This window comes from Fusarium vanettenii, assembly GCF_000151355.1.
Source record: "Fusarium vanettenii 77-13-4 chromosome 11 genomic scaffold NECHAsca_69_chr11_6_0, whole genome shotgun sequence".
Lineage (NCBI taxonomy): Eukaryota > Fungi > Ascomycota > Sordariomycetes > Hypocreales > Nectriaceae > Fusarium > Fusarium vanettenii.
In genome coordinates, this window is record NW_003315820.1 from 74,022 (window position 1) to 99,944 (window position 25,923).

At 37.2% G+C, this 25,923-nt stretch overlaps 5 protein-coding genes across 5 annotated transcripts; 4 read left to right on the plus strand and 1 right to left on the minus strand.

Moving 5' to 3' along the window:
* Positions 1-23: 23 nt before the first annotated feature.
* Positions 24-821, minus strand: NECHADRAFT_52714 (uncharacterized protein; the record flags this gene model as incomplete). The annotated part of the gene is made up of 1 exon (XM_003040397.1): positions 24-821. The coding sequence occupies one exon, from the start codon at positions 819-821 to the stop codon at positions 24-26; it is 798 nt and encodes a 265-aa protein (XP_003040443.1).
* Positions 822-3,669: 2,848 nt separating this feature from the next.
* NECHADRAFT_87032 (uncharacterized protein) lies at positions 3,670-4,607 on the plus strand (the record flags this gene model as incomplete). Its single annotated transcript, XM_003040380.1, has 3 exons — positions 3,670-3,837; positions 3,871-4,258; positions 4,333-4,607. The coding sequence occupies 3 exons, from the start codon at positions 3,670-3,672 to the stop codon at positions 4,605-4,607; spliced, it is 831 nt and encodes a 276-aa protein (XP_003040426.1).
* A 1,021-nt stretch (positions 4,608-5,628) lies between these two features.
* Positions 5,629-6,897, plus strand: NECHADRAFT_52758 (uncharacterized protein; the record flags this gene model as incomplete). The annotated part of the gene is made up of 1 exon (XM_003040381.1): positions 5,629-6,897. The coding sequence occupies one exon, from the start codon at positions 5,629-5,631 to the stop codon at positions 6,895-6,897; it is 1,269 nt and encodes a 422-aa protein (XP_003040427.1).
* A 785-nt stretch (positions 6,898-7,682) lies between these two features.
* NECHADRAFT_19049 (uncharacterized protein) lies at positions 7,683-8,270 on the plus strand (the record flags this gene model as incomplete). Its single annotated transcript, XM_003040382.1, has 1 exon — positions 7,683-8,270. A coding segment is annotated over one exon (588 nt), but the record flags the coding sequence as incomplete, so codon positions are not given.
* Positions 8,271-10,188: 1,918 nt separating this feature from the next.
* Positions 10,189-11,297, plus strand: NECHADRAFT_52764 (uncharacterized protein; the record flags this gene model as incomplete). Its single annotated transcript, XM_003040383.1, has 2 exons — positions 10,189-10,359; positions 10,419-11,297. 2 exons carry the CDS (start codon positions 10,189-10,191, stop codon positions 11,295-11,297), a joined length of 1,050 nt encoding a protein of 349 aa, XP_003040429.1.
* Between the last annotated feature and the right edge of the window lie 14,626 nt (positions 11,298-25,923).

A 25,923-nucleotide genomic window follows, 5' to 3' on the forward strand; every position in this document is an offset into this window, starting at 1 on the left:
GTCAGCCCTATTCAAGTCTTGGCCTAGTAATCTCTGTCATCCTCGCCCACGAACCCACACATGGCCCTCAAGAGCCGAGAATAGCTGCATCCATCCCATTTACCAAAGCCATCCATCAAGTGGGCAAACTTTCTAGCCATTCTTCTTGCAGCGACATGCCCAAATTTCTGAAACTCTCCGCCGAAGGATATTGGGCCGCCCTGCTGCAAGAAGCTTTGTGGTGTATTCGACACGGCTGGTGCTCGTTCATGCTCTAATGGTGAGCTAGGGAGAAGCAGCCCCGTGACAGCTCCCAGGCCCTCATCTCTTATTAGGGCCCAGTCGATGTCTTGCAGCAGCTCGAATGTGGGGGCACCCAGCGGAACACTCTCATGGCTAGATACAAGAACGTACTGGCTGATCACCAGCGCAGACACAAAAAGGACAAGGTCAGGCCGAGTCAGATGTGATTCGCGGATTCGTGACGAATCCAAAATGTCAAATACTTGTGCTGCATGGAGTACTGCCCTTCGAGCGCTCGTTGATCGGGACCATTCCACAACATGGACTAGAGCTGCTGAAGCAGCCTCCAAGCCATCACGACCGGAAGCAATTTCGAGCAGGTCTATATCCGCAGTAAGTGTTATGCACAGATAGTTCCAGCCCAGCGCATTCATTCGATTCCTACCACTCAGAATGCTTCCATGAGTAGCCGGTAGCAGGAGGACATCAGACAGTACGCTCTTGGCCTTGCTATCCATAGCAAACGCCTCGATGGGACTTGTAAATTGACGCAGCTCCAGTCGCCAAGTCTTCTCCAAAAGCCTAGAGCGAGTAGCCATAACCTTGAGGTAGAGTGCGCGAAGTAAGATCTGGGCCGAGGAGTTGTTGAGAGTTGATGGTGAAGTTGCGTGGATATTGCACATGTTGAGCCGCGGCATTGTCAGCTGTCCGCCCTGTTGGGTAGCCTGTAGAAAGCTTGCAGATGTTGTTGAACCATCGAATAGTTCATCATCACACGGAAGATGAAGCTCCATCTTGTCTATGTCAATGACTCCCGATGTGTTCATGAGGCGGGCATATGCCATATCCAGCCAGGTGAAACAAAATATCAGACTGAATCCCATTAGTTGATTGACTTCATTAAAGAGTGGAACGTACCGTTTGATAGACTCGACCCTTGCCCAGGCTTTCCAAAGGCTACCCGAATCTGAAGGGATCTGACGAATCTCAGCGGCTGGATCGCCACCTTCATTCGCTGCAAAGAGGCCCTGTCTATCCGCTATCTATTGACAGAAAGCTCATTCAGCGGTCTATCGGGTACAGTGCGACACTTTGTCAAGGCTTACACGAAGCATCTCGGCACAAACCATCTGTGCCTGACACTCATCGATTTCATCCTGGCTTTGTCAGTGGGAGTTCGACATGGTGTGGGAAGCAAATCCATGCGCAGGAATTTCATACACGAAATCCTAGAGCGAGATACGCCACGATCAACATGGATGCAAGAGTTGCGAGTAGCTCGGATGGCGCAGATTGGCCGACAGCCCGGTATGTCAGGTCGCCAAGACAGACACCCATCAATTTCTAAAGAGTAGATCAGCACTTGGGTCGTCAACATTGATAGGAGGCAAGGATGAGAAATTACTTGAAGGTACCGACCGATAAAAGCTTTCGTACGCGTCCGGTCTAAATAAGAGAGGCCAACCAGGCACATCGCAAGCAAAAGCGAGCTTGGAGTATTTCCTGCATCAAATGTGCTCTTGTGCATGAAGGGCAAGATTGGATGAAAGAACTGGAAGAAAAAGTCCAAACTGGAGTTGAGAATCTCTACAATAGGGAATGTAAAGTCTGGCGTGTGAGTGGATGGATTAGAGGAGGCCTCGAGTTCTTTGCAGTACCTCATCAGGCGACTCCTGCATTGTTCGTCCATATAACGCGACGACCGGTTATTATTAGGCGCACAAGACGTGGGATTGTGGCTGAGATCCTGTGGTGTCGTAAAAATATTGTCTGCCTTGTGATGAACAACTTCTTTCCACAGACGCCTAATAAGACGAGGTGCCATCTTGGGCGTTTGCCTAGACCATACGCGTTGTATCTGTTGCACCCGTCCCGGAGAAAAGAGCATCGGAATTCTGTTGGTCGTTTCGCTATCGACGACCTTGTTGCTAGGAGAAGACATCGATAATGGTAATGCGGAGTTTGTGAAGTTGGGGTAGTCCATTGACTCCATCATGTTAAAACTCAACTGAAAGTCGGTGGGTAGAGATATGTGCCCTCCACCGAACGGAAACTTTTCAAAGTCTTCATTATCGCGAGAAGAGTCATGTTGGTTATTCCCTGTAAGCTGAAAAGCTGACTCAAGCTCGATGTCTAGTTGCGACTCGAGCATCTGAGAAACCTCAAAGGGCAAACGGCCTCCAGGACTCTCCCGTTGGTCGCTTTCAAAATCTCTCGTTTCTTGACTTTGCAATAGTTGCTGACGCGGGGATTCCGGCTTGTCAACATGGAGGCTACCAACGGGGTCCGGGGCACACCAATCGTTTGCACTTTCGGCGCTGGCTTCGGAGCCAGCCACACCGTGGGGGATAAGATCAGGTACTTGCTGCATAATGTGGCCATCCTCGAATACAACTCCAGTCAGACCATCTTCGAGTAGAACATCTGGTCTCTGAAGCTCGGCAGAAAGCATCATTATGTCTATGCCTGGATCGGCCACAGTATGTGATGGTGATTGTTGATGAAATGTTACCAGAGTTGGAGAAGGGACACCCGATAGTAAAGACTGGTCATGAGAGGGCTGCTGGTGGTTTCTGGGCAGCTGTGCACTGGGTGTCGCCCTAGATCGTCGCGCAGCTGTCGATATGGATATTTCGTTGCCTCGAGTCGAAATATCACAGCCTTGGGCATTGGCATCAAGCGATTGCCGTCTAGTTTGGTCTCCAGGACGTTCGGCCTTGGACGCCTCTGCGTACCGGTGGCTGATATCAGCTTCCAAAGAATGGGTTTGTAGATGACGGAAAAGAACGTCACTTTGCACGCGGGTCAGCGACTATTTCCCATATGACTCACAATAGGGCGTGATTACGATTCTCACCTTCTAGCGTAACTTTTCCCACAAGTGCGGCATTTGAAGGGCTTCTCCCCCGTATCTATAGCTACGTTAGCCACCATCCTAAGCCTATAACACCTCAGAGGAATTGATTCAGCATACGTGCTCTCTGATGGCGTCTTAGATGCTCTTCTTTGGTAAATACACGATCGCAGTATGCGCACTGCCTGAGTCTACCTCTTGGGCGAATGGCGTGACTTGGCATGATGAGATCAACTCACACCAGAGACTTTCGGAGATTTTTGCCTGGGTTGTAAAACAATTTCGAACAATCTCTAGAGAATCCGAGCATCGATAGGGAATTGTGTCATGCTCTCTGTCAATTACAAGCTCCTCCACACTCGTCATGGTCGTGATCGGAATTACTGCCGAAAATCCGCCACCATTCCGGAACAAGGCAGCAAGAACCCCACCTCACTTTAACACCCAGGCATTTGGCCAGACACGGCCTCATAGGTAACCTCGGAATCCTACCGTATATGCTGAATCTTATCTTCTCTTGAAGTACCACCTGGTCCTTCACCTTTGAGTAAACAATTCCCGGTTAACCTAAACTCTTTGACAAGCGATACAAGATGTTTGATTGGGACACGGATTCGTTCATGTCCGGATGGGACAAAAAGTATGTCTCTACTAATGTCAAGGCCGAGGCACGAGCGTACGATAGAGATCTCTTTTTGGGACTCAACTCCAAGTTGGCCACTTCTCATCCCGAGTTGCAGAGCTACAGCCATGCAATTATTGTGAGTACCGATTGCCTAACTACTACTATCCAGCCCTATATATCCGAGACTACTGACATTGGAGTTCAACAGGCGGCGGCATGCTGTGCCGTTGGTCGCGCAGACGTTGTCGGGAGATTCTTTGACGATGTCACATTCGATTCAACTCCAGAGATATCGGAAAAGACATTTCTTTGCCTGAGAGAAGCCATCACCATCGTCTTCCCATACATTGGAATGCCTACCTGTATTCCCGCATGCTATGGCATGATTGGCGTGGTGCAACGAAAGGGGCCTGCGTATGCCTCGACCCGAGTTCTCCGGAAGACCACAATCGATGAGGACGATGTAAAAAAGGGCCGCGAACTTCGCTCCCGAATCTACAGCGGAGTCGGCAACTCGGACATTTTCAGCTTGATGGACAAATACTTTACAGACTTGTGTAAGTTGGCCACCGTACATGATTATGAAGGCGTCGTTTGACTGACCTGATGGCTCTAGTCACCTGCTCAACAGTTGTTACATGGGGGTATCTCATCTCAAAAGCCAACGAAGAGGTTTTCGAACCTCAGCAGTCGCACTTGATCATTGCAGCCTCTATAGCCGCATTGGGGGCCACTCGACAGACAAAGAGTCACATCAAAGCTACACTAGGTATTGGGAACTCGGTTGCATGCGTCAAGAGCGTTCTAGAAGTTATCACAACAATCACTGAGTGGGCAGGTCGTTCTATTAGTACTTTTGATGTAGATGCTCTTTCTGAGGAGATTCAGAAGGCACTGAAGGGATAATGGCTTCCATCCTATCAGATATGGCATGATAGACTAGATGCTTTGTAATAAATGAGGAGATGTAAAGATTATTGGTTCATTCCTGTGAGAAACCGAGCGGTAATTATTCCGATAGCCAGGTTAGTTACTTCGGCACATCGGTGAGTTGGGGTCGTTGAGCCAGGAACATCCAGTTCCCTCATTTCTCTCAAGACTCTGGGACTGTAATCTTTATTCTAGTAAAAGTATTTCATGCAGGCTTGTCATAATGAATCACCGATTTCCCTAGGTAAACTCCCGTTGCTACTAGTAGCAGTGTACCTTGTGCTTTTAGTTGAGCAACTTGATACGGACCCCCACCGGAATTTCGGTTATTATAACGGTTGAATCGGGGTAGTTTTACCCCGCCATCAAACACGGTGTGTGGGGACGTGTTCTCATTGGTTCTTCACCTTCACTCTACCAGGAGTCTCGCGTCTCGCGACGCGCTCACCATCCTCTCCCGACGGAATCAGGTATTTCACATACGGCTCACTCAAGCTCAGTGGCCCAAGTTTCAAAGTTGGGCAGCTAAGATTTGAATCAACGGTTCATTTGGCTGTAAAGCTTGGCCGATTTATGTCAGGTTGTTACTGGAAACAATTATGTACATTTACTTGTGACCGACGGTGCGGAACTGGGCATTACCACTTTGCCCATCGACCCATACTCTCCGCCGACCTTTCCGGGCCATACCGAAACGCGGAAAGATGTCCCCAGTATGAGATGACTCTCATCAGCAGATATCGGCCCCACTGAAGACAACACTATGGCTTATATCTCATTCATATCCGATGTGATACTGTCCTTTTGCTTAAAGTGAAACAGAGGCTCACCAGCATTTCTCTCTTGTTCGGGTTACCACCAGCCGAAACTCTGCATCGCATCGCGAGCTTCATTTGTGCTCGACTTTCTCCATCGACTCAAAAGGGCTTTCCCCTCTAAGCCCTGCAGCATTCTCTTCCCATCAGTTTACCTCTTCACAAGAGTCAAAATCACAACAATGGAACCCAAGCGGCCCGTGGCGGGATTTCGGAACTATATTCCGCCTAAGGATGTTCCAAGAAGCAAGGAGCTCGCAGCGTCCGACACCTACCAGTGGGCCAAGCTGCGCTGTTCCGAGCCCTTCATGATTGGTTGGATGAAGGCATGGGAGGAGCTCTATCACCAACCCTACAAGGGAATCACCGTTGATGGTCATGTAATCCCCAATATCTATCATCTGGCAGATACGGAGGAGGATTTTGGGGCCCCGGTGGTTCAGATGACTACTGCAGCGCAGCATGCCATCGACGTTGCGTCGGCAGAGGAACGAAAGGCCCTCCTGCAACCTGTCGATGCACCGGAATGGCGGAGTTGGATCAACCCCGAGATTTACGCCTTCAGACACGGTGTTCGACTTGAAGAGGCGTCCAAAGAATTGGTTGCTGGGCTTCATGCTCTAATGCGAGCAAGTCTGTCACCGGCTGGATACGAAAAGGCTCATGGCTGCATGAAGGTCAATCAGTTTCTGGGCGAGGTCGTCGATGGTACAAAGGTCCTCAATGAGAACTCTTACAACTTTGTCATATTTGGTACGCCCTTGGTCAATGAGCCATGGGGCTGGCAACTCTTTGGTCATCATCTCTGCATGAACTGCTTCGTGGTTGGAAAGCAGATGGTGATATCACCCGTTTTTATGGGAGCAGAGCCAAATGTCATCGACGCAGGGCCTAACAAAGGGGTTGAGCTATTCATCGATCAGGAGCAGACCGCACTACATCTCATGCAGTCGCTGGACCCGGCTATTCAAAAGGCGGCGCAGATCTACACGAAACTAAACGGCTCCGAATTTCCGGCCTGGAGGCATCACAGGGCCGACCAAAGACACTTGGGCGGCGCCTTTCAGGACAACCGAGTGGTTCCATATGAAGGCGTGAAGGTGACGACACTCTCCGAGGCCCAGCAGAGCGTAATTCGCAAGATAGTCGCCATGAGCCTCAACTACCTACCGGAAAAGGTATTGGAGGCCCGGATGCAGGACATTTCTGCCCACTGGGATGAAACATGGTTCTGCTGGATTGGCGGATTTGAAGATGGAGATGCTTTTTACTACAAGGTACACTCCCCTGTCGTCATGGTCGAATTTGATCATCATTCGGGTGTCTTCCTGAACAACAAAGAGCCTTTGCCATTCCACATTCACACCCTGGTTAGGACTCCCAACGGCAATGATTATGGAAAGAAGCTGCTGGAACAGTACCAGCAGCGCAAAGGCAATGCGCCCTCTTAGACCAGTTAACTAGTTAGACTCTGAATGAACTATGAGCGTCGTATTTCCAGAAGATAGGTGCCGACAGTTGAATTTGCAAATGCTCCCAGGTGGCGCACGAGGACCGACCACGCATTCTCGCATGTCCAGCAGCAGCGAGGTTGCATGTATGCCTTAGTAGCCACAGCAACGTGTAATCCGAGTCGTGCGCAGACGATTAGGCCTTGATAGTAACGAAAGGGTGACTCGTCAACGAACTTTGACAGATGAGAGAAGCCGGAAAACCTTAGCCCCAAGGCTCTATGAGAGAAGCGAGATGTAGGTTATGATCCGATTGCCATGAGGTCATCCACCATGATCCAAACCTCCACCAGACACAAGGCGGACTGTAGTTAAGTCCAATCAGACCTCGCACGCTATCATCTCAACCACGACAAGATTGAAATAACGTTGGAATAACGTTATTATGCACGTTGGGCAAACTCAACCCCTATTTCCGTAAAATCCGCCGCATAGAAAGGCTTAGATCCGGACTTGCGTCATTGATGATTAGGAAACACAGTCCACTCTTGCTTCTGTACGAGACGATGAGGTTCTCGAAATTAATATCTGCAAGTGAAAATTACTAGAAAAGGAAAGGAAGTGTGGATATCAGCTCCAGCAAAGTGATTTATGGCCAGTGTCGATGTCGAATTCGAATATAAATATCACTTGTCTCCCAAGCAACTTCAATAAGGCTGCACAAGAAACTTCCAACAACTTCATCAATCCTTGTCGATATAAATCATTCTATGGAATCTTCCACTGTTATTATTACCGGTGCCAACCGCGGTATTGGCCGAGGCTTCGCCAAGGTGCATCTCGCAAGGCCATCTACCACCGTCATCGCCGCTGTTCGAGACGCAACACATGCCACTTCGAAAGCTTTGCAAAATTTGCCCAAGGCAGATAGCTCTAGGCTGATCACCATTCAACTTGACTCGTCCATGCCAGAAAGTACGGCGGCAGTCATTGAAAAGCTCAAGACAGATCACGGCATAACCTCCCTCGACATCGTCATCGCCAATGCTGGGATCTCTCTCAACGCCAGTCGTGTTCGCGAGTCTACCGTCGAAAACATCAACCAGCATCTGCTAGTTAATGCGGTTGCCCCAGTTGCCCTCTTCCAGGCCGCTGCAGATCTTCTTCAGGCTAGTAAGACGGGAAACCCTACCTTCATTGCGATATCAACACTGGGTGGTTCCATCGCATCGATCGATGGAGTTGCCCACCTACCGCTTAGCCCATACGGTGGCAGCAAGGCGGCGCTGAACTGGTTCATTCGTCGTCTTCATTTTGAAGAACCGTGGCTTACTAGCTTCCTCCTTCATCCTGGTCTCATTGAGACTGATCTCACGGTTGCGGCCATGGAGGGAAGTGGTGTCAAGCTCTCCGATATGGGGGCACTGTCGGTCGATGCAGGCGTGGCTCAAATGATGAAGACAATCGACAAGGCTTCGAGAAACATTGGTGGCACGTTTCAAAGCTACAACAGTACCGAAATGCCCTGGTAGATGGGAAAGGGGGGCTGGCTGGAGGATGGGGAGGGCGCTCAGCGGGATCAGAGAGCATGTTGCATGCTAGAGGATTACTGGGGCTATGAGAAGATGACATATTGTAAGTGTATTAAGTTCAGGGCCACTATAGTAGGCTTTCTCTTAGTGCATGAGCTTCACCCTTCTATCCAATCCACTGATTCCTCAGAGTCAAGGAGGTGGTTGCCTATGTCAATGTGATCACCAAGGTCCCTAGAGCAACCTTGTCCGCGGTTAAAATAACAAATAAATAAAAAGAGGCAAATTTCGGCGCGTATTAGAAAGGCGTAAAGTTATAGAGATCCCGGCAGTATTCTTCTACAGGTGTGACATGGAGTAATACTGACCTTCAGAGATCATGGCATTCCGGCTGACATGTGTGGAACATGCCCAGCAACGCAAATGTCTGAAGGCAAAACCTTATCGAGAACGTGCACATCGACAAAAGCAGCTCCGAAATCATCAAACAGATGCGGAGGCTGAGTCAGCCGAGCTCAACAATGAGCGTTCCCAGCTAGTGCAGGAGGCCAGCCTCGAGAACCAGACTTCCAAGTCTGATGAGTCCAGCCACAAAAGGTCCAACCACGGGGGATCCGACCACGAAGAGTTTAACCGGGTTGTCATACAGTCAATCGACACGGCGCTTGTTTCCAATCTCTCAGACTCGTCAAACTCTTCGCTAAGAGAGAATTGAAATTTAGATAGAAGTAATTAGTTAAGTATATTTATAGGCTTAAATATATCCCCTAAATTATAACTAATAGGATCTCTCTATTATCTTCTTAAACTCGCGATGCTTCCCCTTGTGTTATTTATCTCTTTGACCCATATCTTATCTCCTACCCCTAGATCTGCCATGTTTTCCTTCTTGTATCCGTTCCGGAACTCTACTTTGTTAAGCTATATCTAAAGAGCTATTATAATGCTACTATCCCTACGGATCGATGCGAAGGCAATCTATATTAACATTTTCAGGCCCTTGACAATCTTGTCCGAGCCTTTTCATAGGGGCCACGCGTTGAATAGAGCCCGGATAACCAATAGGGCCTGCCTTTCCCAACTCAGTTTCTATTTACAATAGGACAAATGATCTCGGTGCTATTGAGGAAGACGTTGAAACCTGGCGTAAAGAGGTTTGCTTTATGGCATAGCTCTTATGGTATATCGTATGCCATTTAATGGCTGAAGTTGAGCTCTATGAGAGAGACAAGGTGCAGGTCATGATCCAATGGTCACGAGGCTATCCACTGTGATCTGGACCTCCACTAGAAACAAAGCGGACTATAATTGAGTCCGATTAGACCTCCCACGGTATAATGTCAATCTCGATAATATGAGACCCTCTGCTATTCCTATTGCCGGTCTTCCCGGCCACTGCAAATTTTCTTCGGACTATTGTCTGGATAGAGACTCGGAGGAATTAATATCCCCGGCCCGCCTTGGCTGCGGTCCTGCAACGGTGTCTAGATGATTAGTAATAGGCTTCAGCTCTCTAACATCAAGAGGCGGCGTGATTGATATGCCGGCAGTGGGAAGCTCGGCTAAATTATATAACAAGTCGGTAAATAGAACGGAGATGATGAGTTGACACTTTTGAGTTGCGTGATGGCGACGGGATGATTAGATTTTGTCGCCGTGCTCCTTATCCCAAGATTGGTATAAAGACTAGGTAGCCAAGGATAGCGAGGTGGTGGTAAGGTATATTTCGTATCTCTGCACTTGAACGTTATTTTCCCTCATGTCTCTTCCCACCACCACCCCTGCCTGGCTTGTGAAGGACAGCGATGTAGGCGAGTTCCCCAACCTTGAACTCGTACAGGATGTCCCTATTCCCTCGCTTGGGAGCCATGATGTCCTCGTGCGGATTGAAGCCGTCTCGTTGAACTACCGAGATCTGATGATCGCCCAGGTGAGGATAAGATGTCGCCTCTCCAGATTGGGAAGTGGCTTTATGTTGACTATAGCAAGGGCACATACCCCTTCGGTTTAAAGAAACAACTTGTCCCCTGCTCGGACGGCGCAGGCATCGTCGTCGCCTTGGGATCCGAGACAACGCAATTCTCTGTGGGTGATAGAGTGTGCACACTCTTCAACACTTATCATCAGACCAACCCCTTGACCCCACAAGCGCTCAAAGCCACGTCGGGTAGCTCTGCCGATGGTACTCTCCGCAAATATGCCGTGTTCCCTGACTTTGGTCTAATCTTGGCCCCTCCATCACTTAATGCTGTTGAAGCAAGCACTCTCACTGTCGCACCCCTGACTGCATGGAATTCATTTTACGGTTTGCCATCAAAGACGATCAAACCTGGCGATTGGGTCCTGACACAGGGATCTGGCGGTGTTAGCCTTTCTGCCATACAACTTGCCGCAGCCGCTGGCGCCACGGTAGTCGCTACAACATCGTCTGAGGAGAAGGCGAAAACCCTGCGCAAACTCGGGGCTTCTCATGTCATCAATTATCGACAAACGCCCAACTGGGGTGAGGTTGCGCGATCCCTAACCCCGTCGGCTGTCGGGTTTGACCATATCGTGGAAGTCGGAGGCGGAGATACACTGAAACAATCCTTGAAAGCCATCAAGCTCGAGGGAGTTATTAGCCTTATTGGTGCCCTGGATGGCGGAAGCGATTTTCCTGGGCTGCCAGATTTCGTGCCTAGCTTTTCCATATTGCGAGGCGTTCTCGTAGGCTCGAAACAACAGTTCGAGGACATGAATCTGGCTATCGAAGCAGCGAAGATTCGGCCCGTGGTTGATCCTAAAGATTTTTTCTTCGACGATGTTATCGAAGCGTTTAAGTACCAAAAGGCGTGCAAGCATTTTGGGAAAGTCGTTGTGCGGTTCTAAAGGAAAAGACTATTATGTGACACGGTACTGGTTTGGGTTATGGATTAGTATTAGGCTTTGATAGATGGGAAAGGGGGTTGACTAGAGGATAGTGTCACGGCCATGACAGGGTCGAGGGCGGTAACGCCGGGCAGGAAACCAACCCTACTATATTAGCTAATCATAGGGCAAGAAGATATATAAGTTAAATAAAGTTAATTTAATTTCTCTTGACTATATAAGTTAAATGCCGATAACTTAACTCGACTTAACTATATTCGAGCTAAAGACTAGATAAATATATAAAATATACTTACTATACTTTCTTATATAATAATTACCTTAGCTATTAATATAACTTAGTTATACTTAATACCTTAAGTATATTACTAGACGTAATATTATATTACCCTTTAAGGTTATATAATATTCTCCTTTATTAATATAAACTAATATAACTAGTTTATCTCTTAGGAAATACCTTCTTATTATATATTAATAGCTTTTATTTATTAAATTACTTATATTACCTTAAATAATATTAAATATAATAGCTATTTAGGCTATTTCTAGTAATAATTACTAATAGGCTTTACCTATTAATTATTTACTTACCCCTATCGTATTAATTTAGGCTAACCTTAATAGCGACGAAGAAATAAATAATAATAATAAAGAAATTAAGTAACTTTATGCCTAGGTTATTATTATAACTACTAAAATAGAGGAACTTAGAGGACTTATTAACCGCATAGCCGCTACTTAGTAAGCTTAAAACTAATAATATTATAAGAATATCTAGAATATTAATAATATAATAATTATTACTATAAAAGGTAAAAATATTAGAGAAATCTTAAAGCTAGAATAATTAGAGAAGTTTAATAATATTATATATAAGTTATTAATATTCCTTATATAGCTATATATATTTATATTTTATTACCCTATATAATTTATTATAGTATCTAATAAGGTCTAATATGCCGCGGGGTATCTTATTAAGTATATTATAGCTTAATTTAAACCTATTATAAAGGAATACTTTATTAGATTACTTAATAAATACTCGCTATAGACTATAAACCTCTATTTTAGCTTTAAAGCCTTTAAAGCCGCGCTTTAATAAGCCTTTAAAATAATAAATAAAAAGGCCTAGGTAAAAAGAGAAATTAAGGTACTTTAATAAACTTATTTTATATTAAAATATAGTATTAAATACTTTTAGCTTATCTTAAAGCTTAATTAAGACTAAAAACTATTAATATCCTTTTTCTTTAATAAACTTAAGAAAGAAATATAAGCTAAACTCTATAAGGAAGACTAGCTTAATAACCTTATTAATTATATTAGCTAAGTAATTAAGATTAATAATTAATAATTTTCTTAAAAGAAACTCTAAAACCCCTATAATAATAAAAAAAAACTATTAGAAACCTCGGTTTAATACTAACTAAGGGTAATATTAATAAAATAATATATCTTATAGAACCTATATAAGACCTATAAAACTTAGAGTAACCTAATAAAAGAAATGCGATTATTATAGACTTAAATATTAATATTACTATAAGATAAATTATATTAAGAAGATTTACTATAAGAAATAATATAATATTAAGGAAGGTTATTACTAGCTATAATAATAGCGACTCCTTAAAGGCAAAAAGTAAGTAAAATTTATATAAGCTAATAATAAGCTATAGATAGCTCTTTAAATAACTAAAATACTTAATATAGCCTAGACTAATTATAATAATATCGGCCTAAAACTAAGAGAAATTATTATGCCTTATAGCTAAATATACCTTACTAAGGAATAATTTAGGCATAATAATTACCCCTAGCTAAAGCTATAATATATTATAATAAAACCCCTAAAGATAAAATAGCTCTACCTTATAGATAGGTTAAAATAGAAGCTATTACTAGAATTAATTAGTAAATATAATAAGGACCTTAATACTAAGACTATTATAATAATAAAATAAATTAAGCGATATTATAATAATCTTAATTATAGCGCCGGAATAAAGGCTTAGTAATAACTAGTAATAGCCTAGATTTAGAATTAATAGAATCCTAGGATAGATAATAATCTATAAAAGGAAGAATACTACTTATAACTCTATAATAAATAAAGAAACTAATATTAAAATATATTATAGAAATAATATATTTAGACCGCAAGGGAATATATAGATATTATTAATATATAAGATATATATATCTATATATATTACTAAATAATAATTAAGAACCTATTGAGTTAGGGGAGAGGCGTGCTAGGCCGTTTTAGGCCATTAGGCAATTTCCTATACATAGAAAAGGGCCAAGGCCGCGGCCCTAACTATTATTACTATTATCTTCTTTAAGGATCGGATTAAGAATAGGGAGCTTAAGGGCTCTTTTCTTAAGAAGATCTTTATTACTATTAATTAATTATTTGCCCTTATTATTTTATATAATATTTAATTCACGAGAAAGTATATAAAATCTCTTTTTTAAAAGTCATTAGAAGAAAATTATATAAGAAATTTTAGCTATAATTAATATATTTTATTTCTCTAATAAATCTAATGCCCCTATATAAGATCTTTTAATACTCTTACTTCTATAATTACTAAGATATATTACTCGAAGGCGATTTAATTAATTAGATAAAAGAGTATACTTCTATATTACTAATCGATAAACTATAAATATAACTACTACTATTAGGCTAGAAGAGAATAAAACGCTAAAAACTATTATAAGTAAGAAAAGAGTAGGAATTAGAGAGACCCTAAGAAGTTATTTAGTTAAGAAGGGAGACTAATTATAAATATATCTTATTCTCCCTTAACCCCGGATTTTAAGATATTATTTAATTAAATTCCCTTAAAGAGTCAAGGCTAAAATAGACCCCTAGAATACCCTATAAAAGGTAAATATAGGGAGATAAAGGTATTTGCCTATTATAGATAAGGAGAGGAATAATAATAATAACGCATAATTAAAATAGAAAATTATATTTCTTAATAAGACTAGTAATTTAGCCTTACTTAAGATGCCTAGAGGATTCTTAACTAAGCGGCAATAAAAGGTCTTAGTAATAAGAATTCTTATTTAGATAGTTACGAAGAGTAAGGCTCTTATTACCCTTATCCTTATCCTTATGATATTTAAGGAAGCCTCTATAATTAACCTACTCTATACTACTATGACTAAGAATCTTAAGATAAAAGACTATTTTTATTAAGGATTAATTAATTAATTACTTATTACCGCGACTACTATCTCCGCAATTATAGCTTAGAACGATAAAGGTATTAACCTCGGGAAGAGATCTAATAGTATCTAAGGCCAGAGTCTAGAGATAGGAGGTAATAAGGCTACCGAAGGCAATAATAAGGTTAATAAACTCCTCCTTAAGATCTTAACTAAAGGATTAAATAGTCCCTCTTTTATTATCCCTCTTAACCTATTTCCTCTCTTTAAGGGAAAAGATATAACTAAGTACCTCCGGAATTTTAATTAATAGGTAGAACTTATAAATATCTCTAAGGATAAGAAAGTAGCTCTTTTTAAGTTATATATTAATCTAGAGATTAAAAAGGAGGCCTAATAAGCTATAGATAGACTTAACTAGGAAGCTACTTAAGAGAGCCTAAAGAAAGCCTTCGCGAATAAAGATTCTAATTAATTAGAGATTATTAAAGAGAAACTAGAAATACTTAATAAAACCTATCTAAAGGTAGACTTCTATGCTATTATTAAATAGCTAAATAAGCATTAATATCTCTTCTAGTAGATTAATAGTAACTAAAAGATATCTAAGAGCTAATTTAAAGCGATTTATAAAATACTCCCTAAGAAGATTATTAAGGGTATTTATAAAAAATATAATAAGAATATCCGCGAACTTATAACTATAAAGTATTATATACTTACCTAAATAATTAAATAATACTATAAAAATAAGATTAAGATTTAAAAGACTTATTGCCCCTAGAGTAGAGAGGATACCTACCGGGTTACTTAGGCCCTAATTCCTCCTAGGAGCCTAAGCCCTTCTATAAAGATAACTAAGACCCTAAAGATCCTTAAGAAAGAATCTAATAAAATAATAACCTTAAAGATCGACTAATTAATAGCATAGCTTAGCTAACTTATAATTAATATAGTAAAAAGGTAAGAATCTTAATTATAATTAGCTTAGATCCTCGAGAGAGAATATAATAGGTAGGTAGCCTTAAGAGCGCCCTAGGCTTTTAAGATAAATATAATATCACTTAATTAGATATATAATAACTAGAATTTCTATATAACTATAATATATAAATTTAGGCGAGGTAGCTATTAGAATAATATAATATACTAGTATTATAGCGAGAGAAACTACTTCCTAAGTAACTATATAGACCTTACTTATAATAAGAGCAATAAGATCGCAAGTTATAACCTATAAGGTAGCGTAGCTCTCTTAGGAAAGTCTAATAAGATATTACCGCTAAACCTAATCTATGCCTTTAGGAGATTTAAGATCTATAAGCTAATTTATAACTAGCTAAGCCGCTTCCTAAAATTAGATATATTTCCTTTAGTTAAAAGGATAGAATAATTTAATCGCATAGGGATTAACTTCTAGCTAACCTAATAAAAAAATATTATAATCGATGACTAGATTAAAAAGAACCCTAAGGCTATAAACCTCTACCGACCGGCATATAAGTCCCCTATAGGATTTAATTAATTACTTATGGATATTATAAAGGGAAACTAGGATATCTTAGATAGCTAGAACTTACCGATAGGAACCTCTATTAATATTATTTTAGTTAATAAAGAGACTATGCCTTTTAATCGCACTAGAGAGCTTTAGATGCTTATTATGACCACTATAGCTATTAATGCTAATGTAAGGAAAAGGGTCTATATTAAGGATATCGCTAAAGCCTAAGAAGTAGCATAGCCTATTCGGAAGTCTATATTAGTAGAAAGAGCACCTATGACTAATAAAGAAAAGAACTAGAGATTTTAGATACTTAAAGAGAAATAGGCCTCTATCCTATAAGAGCTAAGAGATAAGTATTAAATTAAGAAGATTTTAGTTATAATAAATAAGCTTTTTATATTACTTCTATAACTTAGGAGAGAGATAGCAGAAGATTATTAAGATATTATTAATAGTATTAAATAGATTACTTATATTAAACCCGCCCTATATATTACTAGAGAGATATAAGGATTATCTAATTAGAAGCCTTAGGGCATAAATGCGATCTAAATCAGCAAATAAGACTAAGGGGAGTTATACTAGGCAGAGATTAATAAGAGAGCCGGCATAAATATAATCCTTATTAATAATAAACCCCGAATTAAATAAGCTAATAAAGTCATAAAGGACTTATAGCTCGGCGACTATATAATTACTATTAATATAGGCATAAGGGATAAAGAGACTAGGACTATAGAAGTGCGCTAAGACGAAGTAGAAGCTATAGGGATAGATAAGATTATTACCGAATACGACGAACTAATTAATTAGAAGACTAATACTATTAAGCTAATATTATAAGGCTAGGGTAAGATAGTTATATAGTTATAAGAGCTGCCCCGGATTTTAGTCTAACTTAATAATATAGAAGGCAAGGTTATTAAAGCTATAATAGATATTAGCTCCGAAGGAAATATTATCTTAGAAGAGCTCGCGAGGGCCTATAGTCTTAAGGTTATAACTATAAGAGCTTTAATTACTTCTTTCTCCTAAGATAAAGTTACTATACTCGGCTAAGCGATTATCTAGCTATACCTTAGAAATATATAGATCTAGCAGAGGATATATATAGCGCCCTCTAAGGGGATCTTAATTCCCTTTATTCTCGGTATATTATTTATCCGCTCGGTAAAGATATTATTTAATTATTCGACTAGGGATAGTTCTATGCTTCTTCGTTGCTAGCTAGGTAATATATAAGTAGTTACCCCTATTGCCGGCTCTATTAAATAAGAAGCGCTAAACTATAGTATAGATAATAATATATTATTAAAATAAATATTAACCTTCTATCTAAACCTAAGGTTAATTAGGAGAGTGGTTTAGGACTTAATAATATCCCGATATTACTATAGTAATTAAGTTAGGAGTTAGGGGAGAAAGTAATTAGTATTATTAAAATAGAGATAATTAGGTAATACTATATAGCCCTTTAAGATATAAATTATTTAATTAAAAGATAGGCGATAAAGAAATATAAGATATAAAAGGGAAAAGACTTACTTAACCGGAGTAAATTAAAGGAGATTTTAGTTAATACTCTTTATAAAAGGAAAGGTATTAAGATTTACCTAAGGGATAATATCCTATTAGATAGCTTTACCCTAGAGGGTAACCCTAAGTAAAAAGCTAAGAAATAGGAAAGAGTAAAAGAGAAGCTTTAAGAAGATTCGAAGTACTAAGATTAAATTACGCTAAAGTTCTTAGATATTAAGTAAAGAACCTAGATTTATAAAGAGCGACTCTAGGGACTAATTAATTAAGTAGATAATACCCTTATATACGAAGAATTAGATATATTCCTCGAGATTATATATAATAGAGAGGCGGCACTTATATAGGAATTTTTAAAATATGGGAAACTCGACCTATTTATCGCACCGCTATAGGTTATTAAGGTAATTAAATATAAGGCCTAGTAAGCAAAAGGTATACCTATTCCTAAGGGATATAAGAAGGAAGTTATTAAGCTTCTAAGAACCTAGATAGAGAGAGGAATCCTTAAAGAAGGCTATAGCCCCTATAGGAACCTATTCTTTCTTATTTAGAAAAAGGATAATTAGTTTTAATTAATTAATTCGGCTATAATAATAAATAAGTATATAATTAGGGATAGCCTTATTCCTCCGGGCTATAATGAGTTCTCTATGGATTTTATTATATATAAGATATTATTACTTCTAGACTTCTTCTTAGGATATAATTAGATAGAATTAGCAAAGGTCAGCAAAGACCTAGCTAGCTTTATAATACTAATTAGGCTACTAAGGATATATATATTGCCGCAGGGAGCTATAAATTTAATCGCCTAGTTCACCTAGAATATTCTTTAAATCCTAAGAGACCTTATCCCTAATATATATTAATTCTTCCTAGACGATATTTATATTAAGGGACCTATAATAGACTATAATAGAGAAAAAATAGCGCTAAGAATATGCTATTTTATTCTAGAGTATTTAATTAACCTTAATAAAGTACTAATAAATATTAAGCTATCTAGTTATATAGTTATAGGCTAGAAGTCTTAATTTTATAGGATAATAGCGGTAATAACTAAATACCTCTATAGAACTTACGGGAGGAAATTAAAAGAAAAGAAAGTTATAAAGATTTTAAAGTAAAAGGTTTACCTTAATATAGGGGAAATAAGATCTTTCCTAGGTATTATTAGGTACTATTATTAATAAATCAAATAGTTCACATAGATTATAAAAGCCTTAATAAATCTATTAAAGAAAGATACTAAGTTTATCTAGGGAGTAGACTAAAAAGAGGCTATAGAGATATTAAAAAAGAAAATTACAGCACCGCCGATTCTTATTACTCTTAACTACTCCAAAGAAGCTAGGGAGGTAATCCTTATAGTCGATATAAGCCTCTTAGGCTAAGGAGGCATTTTAATATAATTAATTAATAAAAAATAAAAGCTAATTTAATTCGAATCTAGATTATAAAACCTAGCCGAGACTAAGTATAATATAATAAAGAGGGAATATAAGGTAGTCCTTTATATATTTTGCCGCCTTAGAGGCATAATATATAGTATCCCCTTCGTCCTTAAGACTAATTCGCAAGTACTAGTCCACTAAATTAATAGCAAGGCAAATAATATCCCTAGATCCCTAGTTTTAAGATAGATTAGCTACCTTCTTTTATTTAACTTCGCGGTTAGATATATACCTAGAAAGAAGAACTATATAGCGGATAGGTTATTATAAAAATACGCGAGATTATCTAATTAAATAGATACCTAGGTTAAAGGAGATATTAAGGATTTTATTAACCTCTATCTTAACTTAGTCTATATTAATAATAAGCCTAGCGTCTTAGATAATACTTACTCGCAGGGGCATAAAGATATAGCTAAATACCTCTATATATTCGAGAAACCTAAGGGGCTAATATACTCGTAATTATAATAATTTAAGAGAAAAGCCCTTATATTCTTTATCTAAGGGCAATAACTCTAGAAATAAGCAAAAAGGGACTATAACTTACCCCTATTAGTAATTAATAATCTATTAATATAAAGGAAATTAATTAAATTATACTATATTAATAATAGCCATAAAGGGAGAAAAATAACCTATAACCTTACGAAGAGGAGATACTTCTAGAATAATATATAGAGCTAGATCTTAAAAGCAATACGGTACTATCTAACTTATTAGGTATATACCCCTTAGAGGCTATTAGAAGCTATCTAGTTTACTTAATTATTTAATCCTATAATTAAGGTTTATTTCGATTATTAATATATACCCCTTAATTAAGGATTTAAATACCTAGTAAAAGCAAGGTGCGATATAATAGGATAAGTAGAAGTAATTCCCTTAAAAAAGATCTTAGCTATAGCGCTAAAATACTTTATAATTAACCTTATTTATTAATTTAGTATAATTTCTACGGCTATTATAGATAATAGTCCCGAATTTAAGAAGGAATTCTTACCCTTACTTAAAGAATTAAGAGTATAAAAAATCTAAATATCTCTATATAACGCTAAGGCTAATAATATTAATAAATAAGGATATTACTCCCTTTTAATAGCTTTAAGGAAATTAAAGAAAAAAAGGAAGGTAAATTAATATAATAACCTAGAGAAAGTATTATTTACTGATAGAATAGCTATAAAGGCATTATATAGATACTCCCCTTTCTACCTTATCTACGGCTAAGAGCTAGTATACCCTCTGGAGGTTAATATTCCTACTTAGCGATTAATTAATTAAGATAATATAGCTATAATAGAAGACCTCGTCCTAGCGAGGATTAAGGTCCTCGAAAGGAAAAATAAAGATATAGAGGTAGTATAATAAAAGATCGGGGCATTCTAAGCAAAGATCGCGAAGAAATAAAATAAAAAGAATATTTATAGGCTAAGAAAGACCCCCCTAAAGGTTAGGGACTTAATATTAAGATTTAATATTCCCTAATTAATTAATATATTAATAAAGATAAAGATAGCGTATAAATAATATAGTCTATTTCGTATCTTTAAATATTACGATAGAGCGAATTACTATAAGCTAGAGACGCTTAATAGCTATAGGGTTATTAAATCTATCTATAGAGATTACCTAAAGAAGTTTATAAAGGACGAGAATAGTTAGTAAGAAGGAGAATTAGATAAAAAAGAAGCCCTTAAGAAGTTCTAAGAGGAAAAAGAGAATTCTAAGGGATATAAAAGGGAGGAGAATATATAAGTAATAAGGAGTATAAAGAATTCGACTAATTAAATAATTAATTAAAAAAATAATAGCGAAAGCGATAATATAGATAATAGGGAGGAAGATCTTAGTAAGAAAAGTAAGATATAATACCTAAAGAGATAGACTCTAATACGTATAGAAGTTTAACTTCCTAGCCTTACTACTAAGTAAGCTACTTAATATAAGAGTCTCTAAGGAGAAATAACGAGATAGGTAATTAGTACTAAAAACCTATAAGGATCCTTAGGTTTTTAGTAGGGGAGGAAAAAAAAAAAGAGAAATTTTATATTATAATATAATTACTAGAAATTTTTAATAAAACTAGATATTTTATTTTATAAGGGATATATAAAATATTTAATTAGATACTAGGAATACCGCCTAAGATATAAGGGATACTATCTAGGATAGGCTAGATATAATAAGAGATAGCTATAATACTATCTATAATATTTTAAATATAATACTTAAATTTATTATTTCTTAAAAAATAGGCTTAATATAAGGGTAATAAAAAGTAGCTAGGAATAGACGAGGGTCCTAATAAAAATATTAGAAGTAGCTAGAAATAATTAATTAATTAAAAAGTAATTATAGATATAAAACTAGGCCTCGCTATAAGGTAGGCTAAAATAATAAAAACGCTATGCTATGCCTACTTAGAATCTATAATTACTCGAAATATATCGCCTCCTAAAAACTAGTCTTATTAGCCCTCTCCTTAAGGGTAAGTCCTCGCAACTCATTAAGAAGTTAATAATCTATCTCGGTAGACCTATTAATTAAAGGGTACTTATAGGAAATATAAAGATAAGATATTAGATTTAATTAATTAATTAAAACCTTATCTAGTAAATTTATTAGAGTCTCTTTTCCTAGAAGCGGCTATTCTAGAGGACCCTCTATAGCAGACTTTAATTAATACCTAGTTATAAACTCCTACTTATAGGGCTTTTAATACTAAATATAATTAATATACTTCCTATTTATAAAGCCCTTAATAGAGATATAATTCAAGAAGGGATATAAGATATATTTTTTATTTTAGCTAATATTTATTAAGTATAATTAATAGTAATAGCGATAAAAAATAGGGTTATAATAATTAAGAAGGGCGATTCTAAGAGCCTTTTAGTGCTTAAGGCATATAATTAATTACTTAAAGAATTAACCGCGAGGATAGGCAAAATCGGTAGGAATATAGATAGGCTAAAGAAGATACTTAGAGATTAGAGAAATAAGCTCTTCTATAACCTTATCGAGAGTACTATAGTATTTAAAGAATATTTTTATATATGCCTTTAGATTCTTACCTAGGCTATTATTAAAAGCGAGCTCTATATATAAAGGATAACTATCCCAATTAAGAGCAAAGCGAGAGTAAATCTAAACTTTAAGATACTCGCGGATCTATTTAATTATTTAGTTAAAAAGAGTATTAAGAGTAGAGAGGATCTAAGAATAAGCCTAAGGAAGATAGGTATTCTTTGCCTCTTAAGGGGTAATCTTAAAGTTACTATAATCGCTCTATTACGAGGAAGTACCTTTCTAAAAATCGATATATAAAATCTAAGTTTTAGTAATAGCCTAGATATTAAGAAAGTAATTTTATCGCTTAGTAATAAGAACCTCTTAAGGAAGCGATATAAATATAATAAATTAATTAATTAGAAAGTATAGAGGGGTATAAAATTAAAAAGGAAGAGGAGGGAAGAATAAAGAGTATAGAAGGTTAAATATATAAGAAGGAAAAAAGATATATTAGAAAAGAGTAGCCTATTCGGGTAACTTCTACGCATAAGACTATAAATCACGACTAACCTTCGCGGGTAATAAAAAAACTATTTAGCACTAAAGTAATTAAATAGCCGACCTTCTCTTTTTATACCTACCGCATAGGTAATATTTTATCTCTTTTTTTTATATAGATAAAGCCTAAACTTATTTTATTCCCTCCTGCCTCTTTATAAACTAACTAATTAAACTATAAATACCCTTTTATTTATTTCGCATAACTATAATCGACGCTTAAATAGATAAGAATCCTTTATCTAATAACCCTTAGATTAAGATAAATCTAATAATTAGTTTTATTACGACCCCTATACCTCTTTAAAGATTATTACTATAAAGAGTATTAAGTCCTTCTATATTTAATTAGATAAGACGATACTATAACTATATTATATACCCGCTATAAAGATAAAAAAGAACCACGATACCCTAATCTATACCCTATAAGTTATTAAGATACTACTAAAGACCGTATTCTTTACCCCTAAGGGCCCTCATAGGTATATAAGCATATAGCTAAAGTAAGCTTACTTAATTACCTAGGTCAAAGGTATTAGCGGGTAAAGAAGCTTCCTTAAGAAAGACGAGACTATCACTAATATAATTCCCGAATTATATAATAACAAATAACTACTATTCTTCTAGCCTCATAAGGAATAGGACTACTAGGACCTAGTAACCTTCGAGTACCCTTATATAATAGACGATCGGTAATTAATTAATCAAAAGCTAGGTAAAATTAAGCTTTAGCGAAGCTACTTTAAGAACCTAACCTTTAATATCTCCTAGGCGGACTATATTAAAAGCCTTTAGTATTTATACTAGGATCTAGCTTATAACGATAAGATATTACTTAATATCTTAATTAGAGGAGTATTATAAATACTCGCGAATAAGCTTAAGAAGGTTATTATAATTACTAAGTATAAGATTAAGATCCCCGGGAAGGAATCAAAGTATAATTCCTATTAGAATACCCCTACGCTATACCTACTAGATTATTATAACCGGATTAAAGCCTACTTCGACATAGGGTTCTATGGGCCTAGGAGATAGCCCACTTTATAACCTTTATTTAGGATAGGAAGAAAGTAGACCTCTACTACTTTAATACCCTACTAGATAATTAGATAATTCAAGCAAAGAATATCTCCCTTACCTAGAGAGAGCACCTTATAGTAGCTAGATAACCTTATGACTTTAACTTTCACGTAATCCTACTAACTCCGCAATAGGGAGCCTAGGAGTATAGCCTTTTATCTTCGTTTTATCTCTTTTAGACCCTTAGAGGGTTAATAGGATTAAGTATAGACATACTTACTTAACTTTACCCCCCCACGACCCTAGAGATCAATAGAGAGGAAAATAAACCAATAGGATTATTTAATCTATTAGTCCGTAATTAGATATTAGACTCCTAGACCCGCATAGGAAAGTCTAAGGATATTATATACGACGATAATATAGAAGTAATTAAAGGTATTTTTTAGACTATAATTATTAATAAGATTAGGATCTAAGATAGCTATTATTTATATAAAACTAGAAGAAAACCTTTTGCGAAGCACTAATCGACTTATATAGACGAAGTTAAGTATAAACTAAGCTTCCCCGATGAATTAAGAGCTATAAAATGGCTCTATATTAATATAGGAGGTTATATACCCATAGAGCTAGAATCTATTAATATTATTAATAACTAGACAATTAATCGCTTAATCCTAGCCCTAATAATAAATCCTAGCGATAAGGTATTTCTTCCGCGAAGACTTAGGCTATTATTAGCTATTATTATAGCTCTAGTCCTTATAGATATACCTAATAATCTAATTAAATAATATAAGCGCTAAGACTTTAAAATTAAGGATAATATATTAATTTTTAAAGGCGGGGAATTTATCTTATTAGATTCTTCATCGAGTTCTAAAGTACCTAACCTAGGGTCAAAGGCAATAATAAAAAAGCTAATAAACCTAGTATTAAACTATAAGAAGTAATTAATTAAATTCCTATAATTCCCCCCGTTAATAGTATTAATAGCGATAAGTAAGCCTATTACCCCGGTACCTCCTAAGAAGATAAAGGACCCTTAGACTCTAAGCGGGCCTCTAAAGTCCCTCTCGCTAGGTACCCTAAAGCGCCTATGCCCCTCCTCGAAGAGTAGCTCTAAGTATATATAGTCGAGCTTATCGTTAAGCTCTAGAGGAAAAGAATCTAAGCTAAGGGCTCAAGGAGGCAATAAACTAATTAATTAAATAATAATAAGTTATAATTAAGGTAAGTATAAGGATAGGCGGCCTTATATTATTAATATTATACCTAATATTTAGGGCGCTAAATAGTTTACTTACTTAACTTTAAAGAGTAATAATAAATATACTCCGGTAAAGAGAATAATAGGCCCGGCCACGAAGATTATATCGATATTTCTAGGGTTAAAAGGCTAGCTTAAGGAGGTAAGAAGCCGGCCTATATAGCGATTATTAACTAGGAACTATATAACTTATATACTAGTAGGTCTTATAAGACTATCCTAGTAGGATAATATTATATAAGTAACTATATAGCTATAGGCCTTTATTATAGCTTTAAAGGAGAGTAAGGACGAGAGAATAAAAAAGCGGCAAAGAAGCTAAGGCGAATAATTAAATAGTTTATAAGCACTCTAGTAAGTAGGAAATCGAGTTAGGGAGGTTATAGGCTAAAATAGGCGAAAGAAGTATCTAGGATTAATAAGGCTTTTAGGAACCGTGAGGATAGGTATTAAAGCCTTATAGGGAGCTATGAGTTAGGGGAGAGGTATACTAGGCCATTTTGGGCCATTAGGCAATTTCCTATATATAGAAAAGGGCTAAGGCCGCGGCCCTAACTATTATTACTATTATCTTCTTTAAGGATTAGATTAAGAACGGGGAGCTTAAGGGCTCTTTTCTTAAGAAGATCTTTATTACTATTAATTAATTATTTACCCTTATTATTTCATATAGTATTTAATTCACGAGAAAGTATATAAAATCTCTTTTTCGAAAGTTATTAAAAGAAAGTCATATAAGAAGTTTTAGCTATAGTTGGTATATTCTGTTTCTCTAACAAACTATAATACCTAGAAATACTATTTAATATATAAGATAATATATAAATCTACCTAATATATAAGGAATACCTTAGTATCTCATAGATATTATATTAATACTATTAATATAAAAAGTATAAAAAAAAAAAAAAAATAAGATTATTTTTTAATTCCCTTATTATATTAGCCTAATAATAAATTATACCTATAGTATAAAATAAAGAGATACTAAGTTTTTTATTAATATAACTCTATTAATATTATAAGAATATAATATAATAAAGACTTATATAAGGTAATATATAA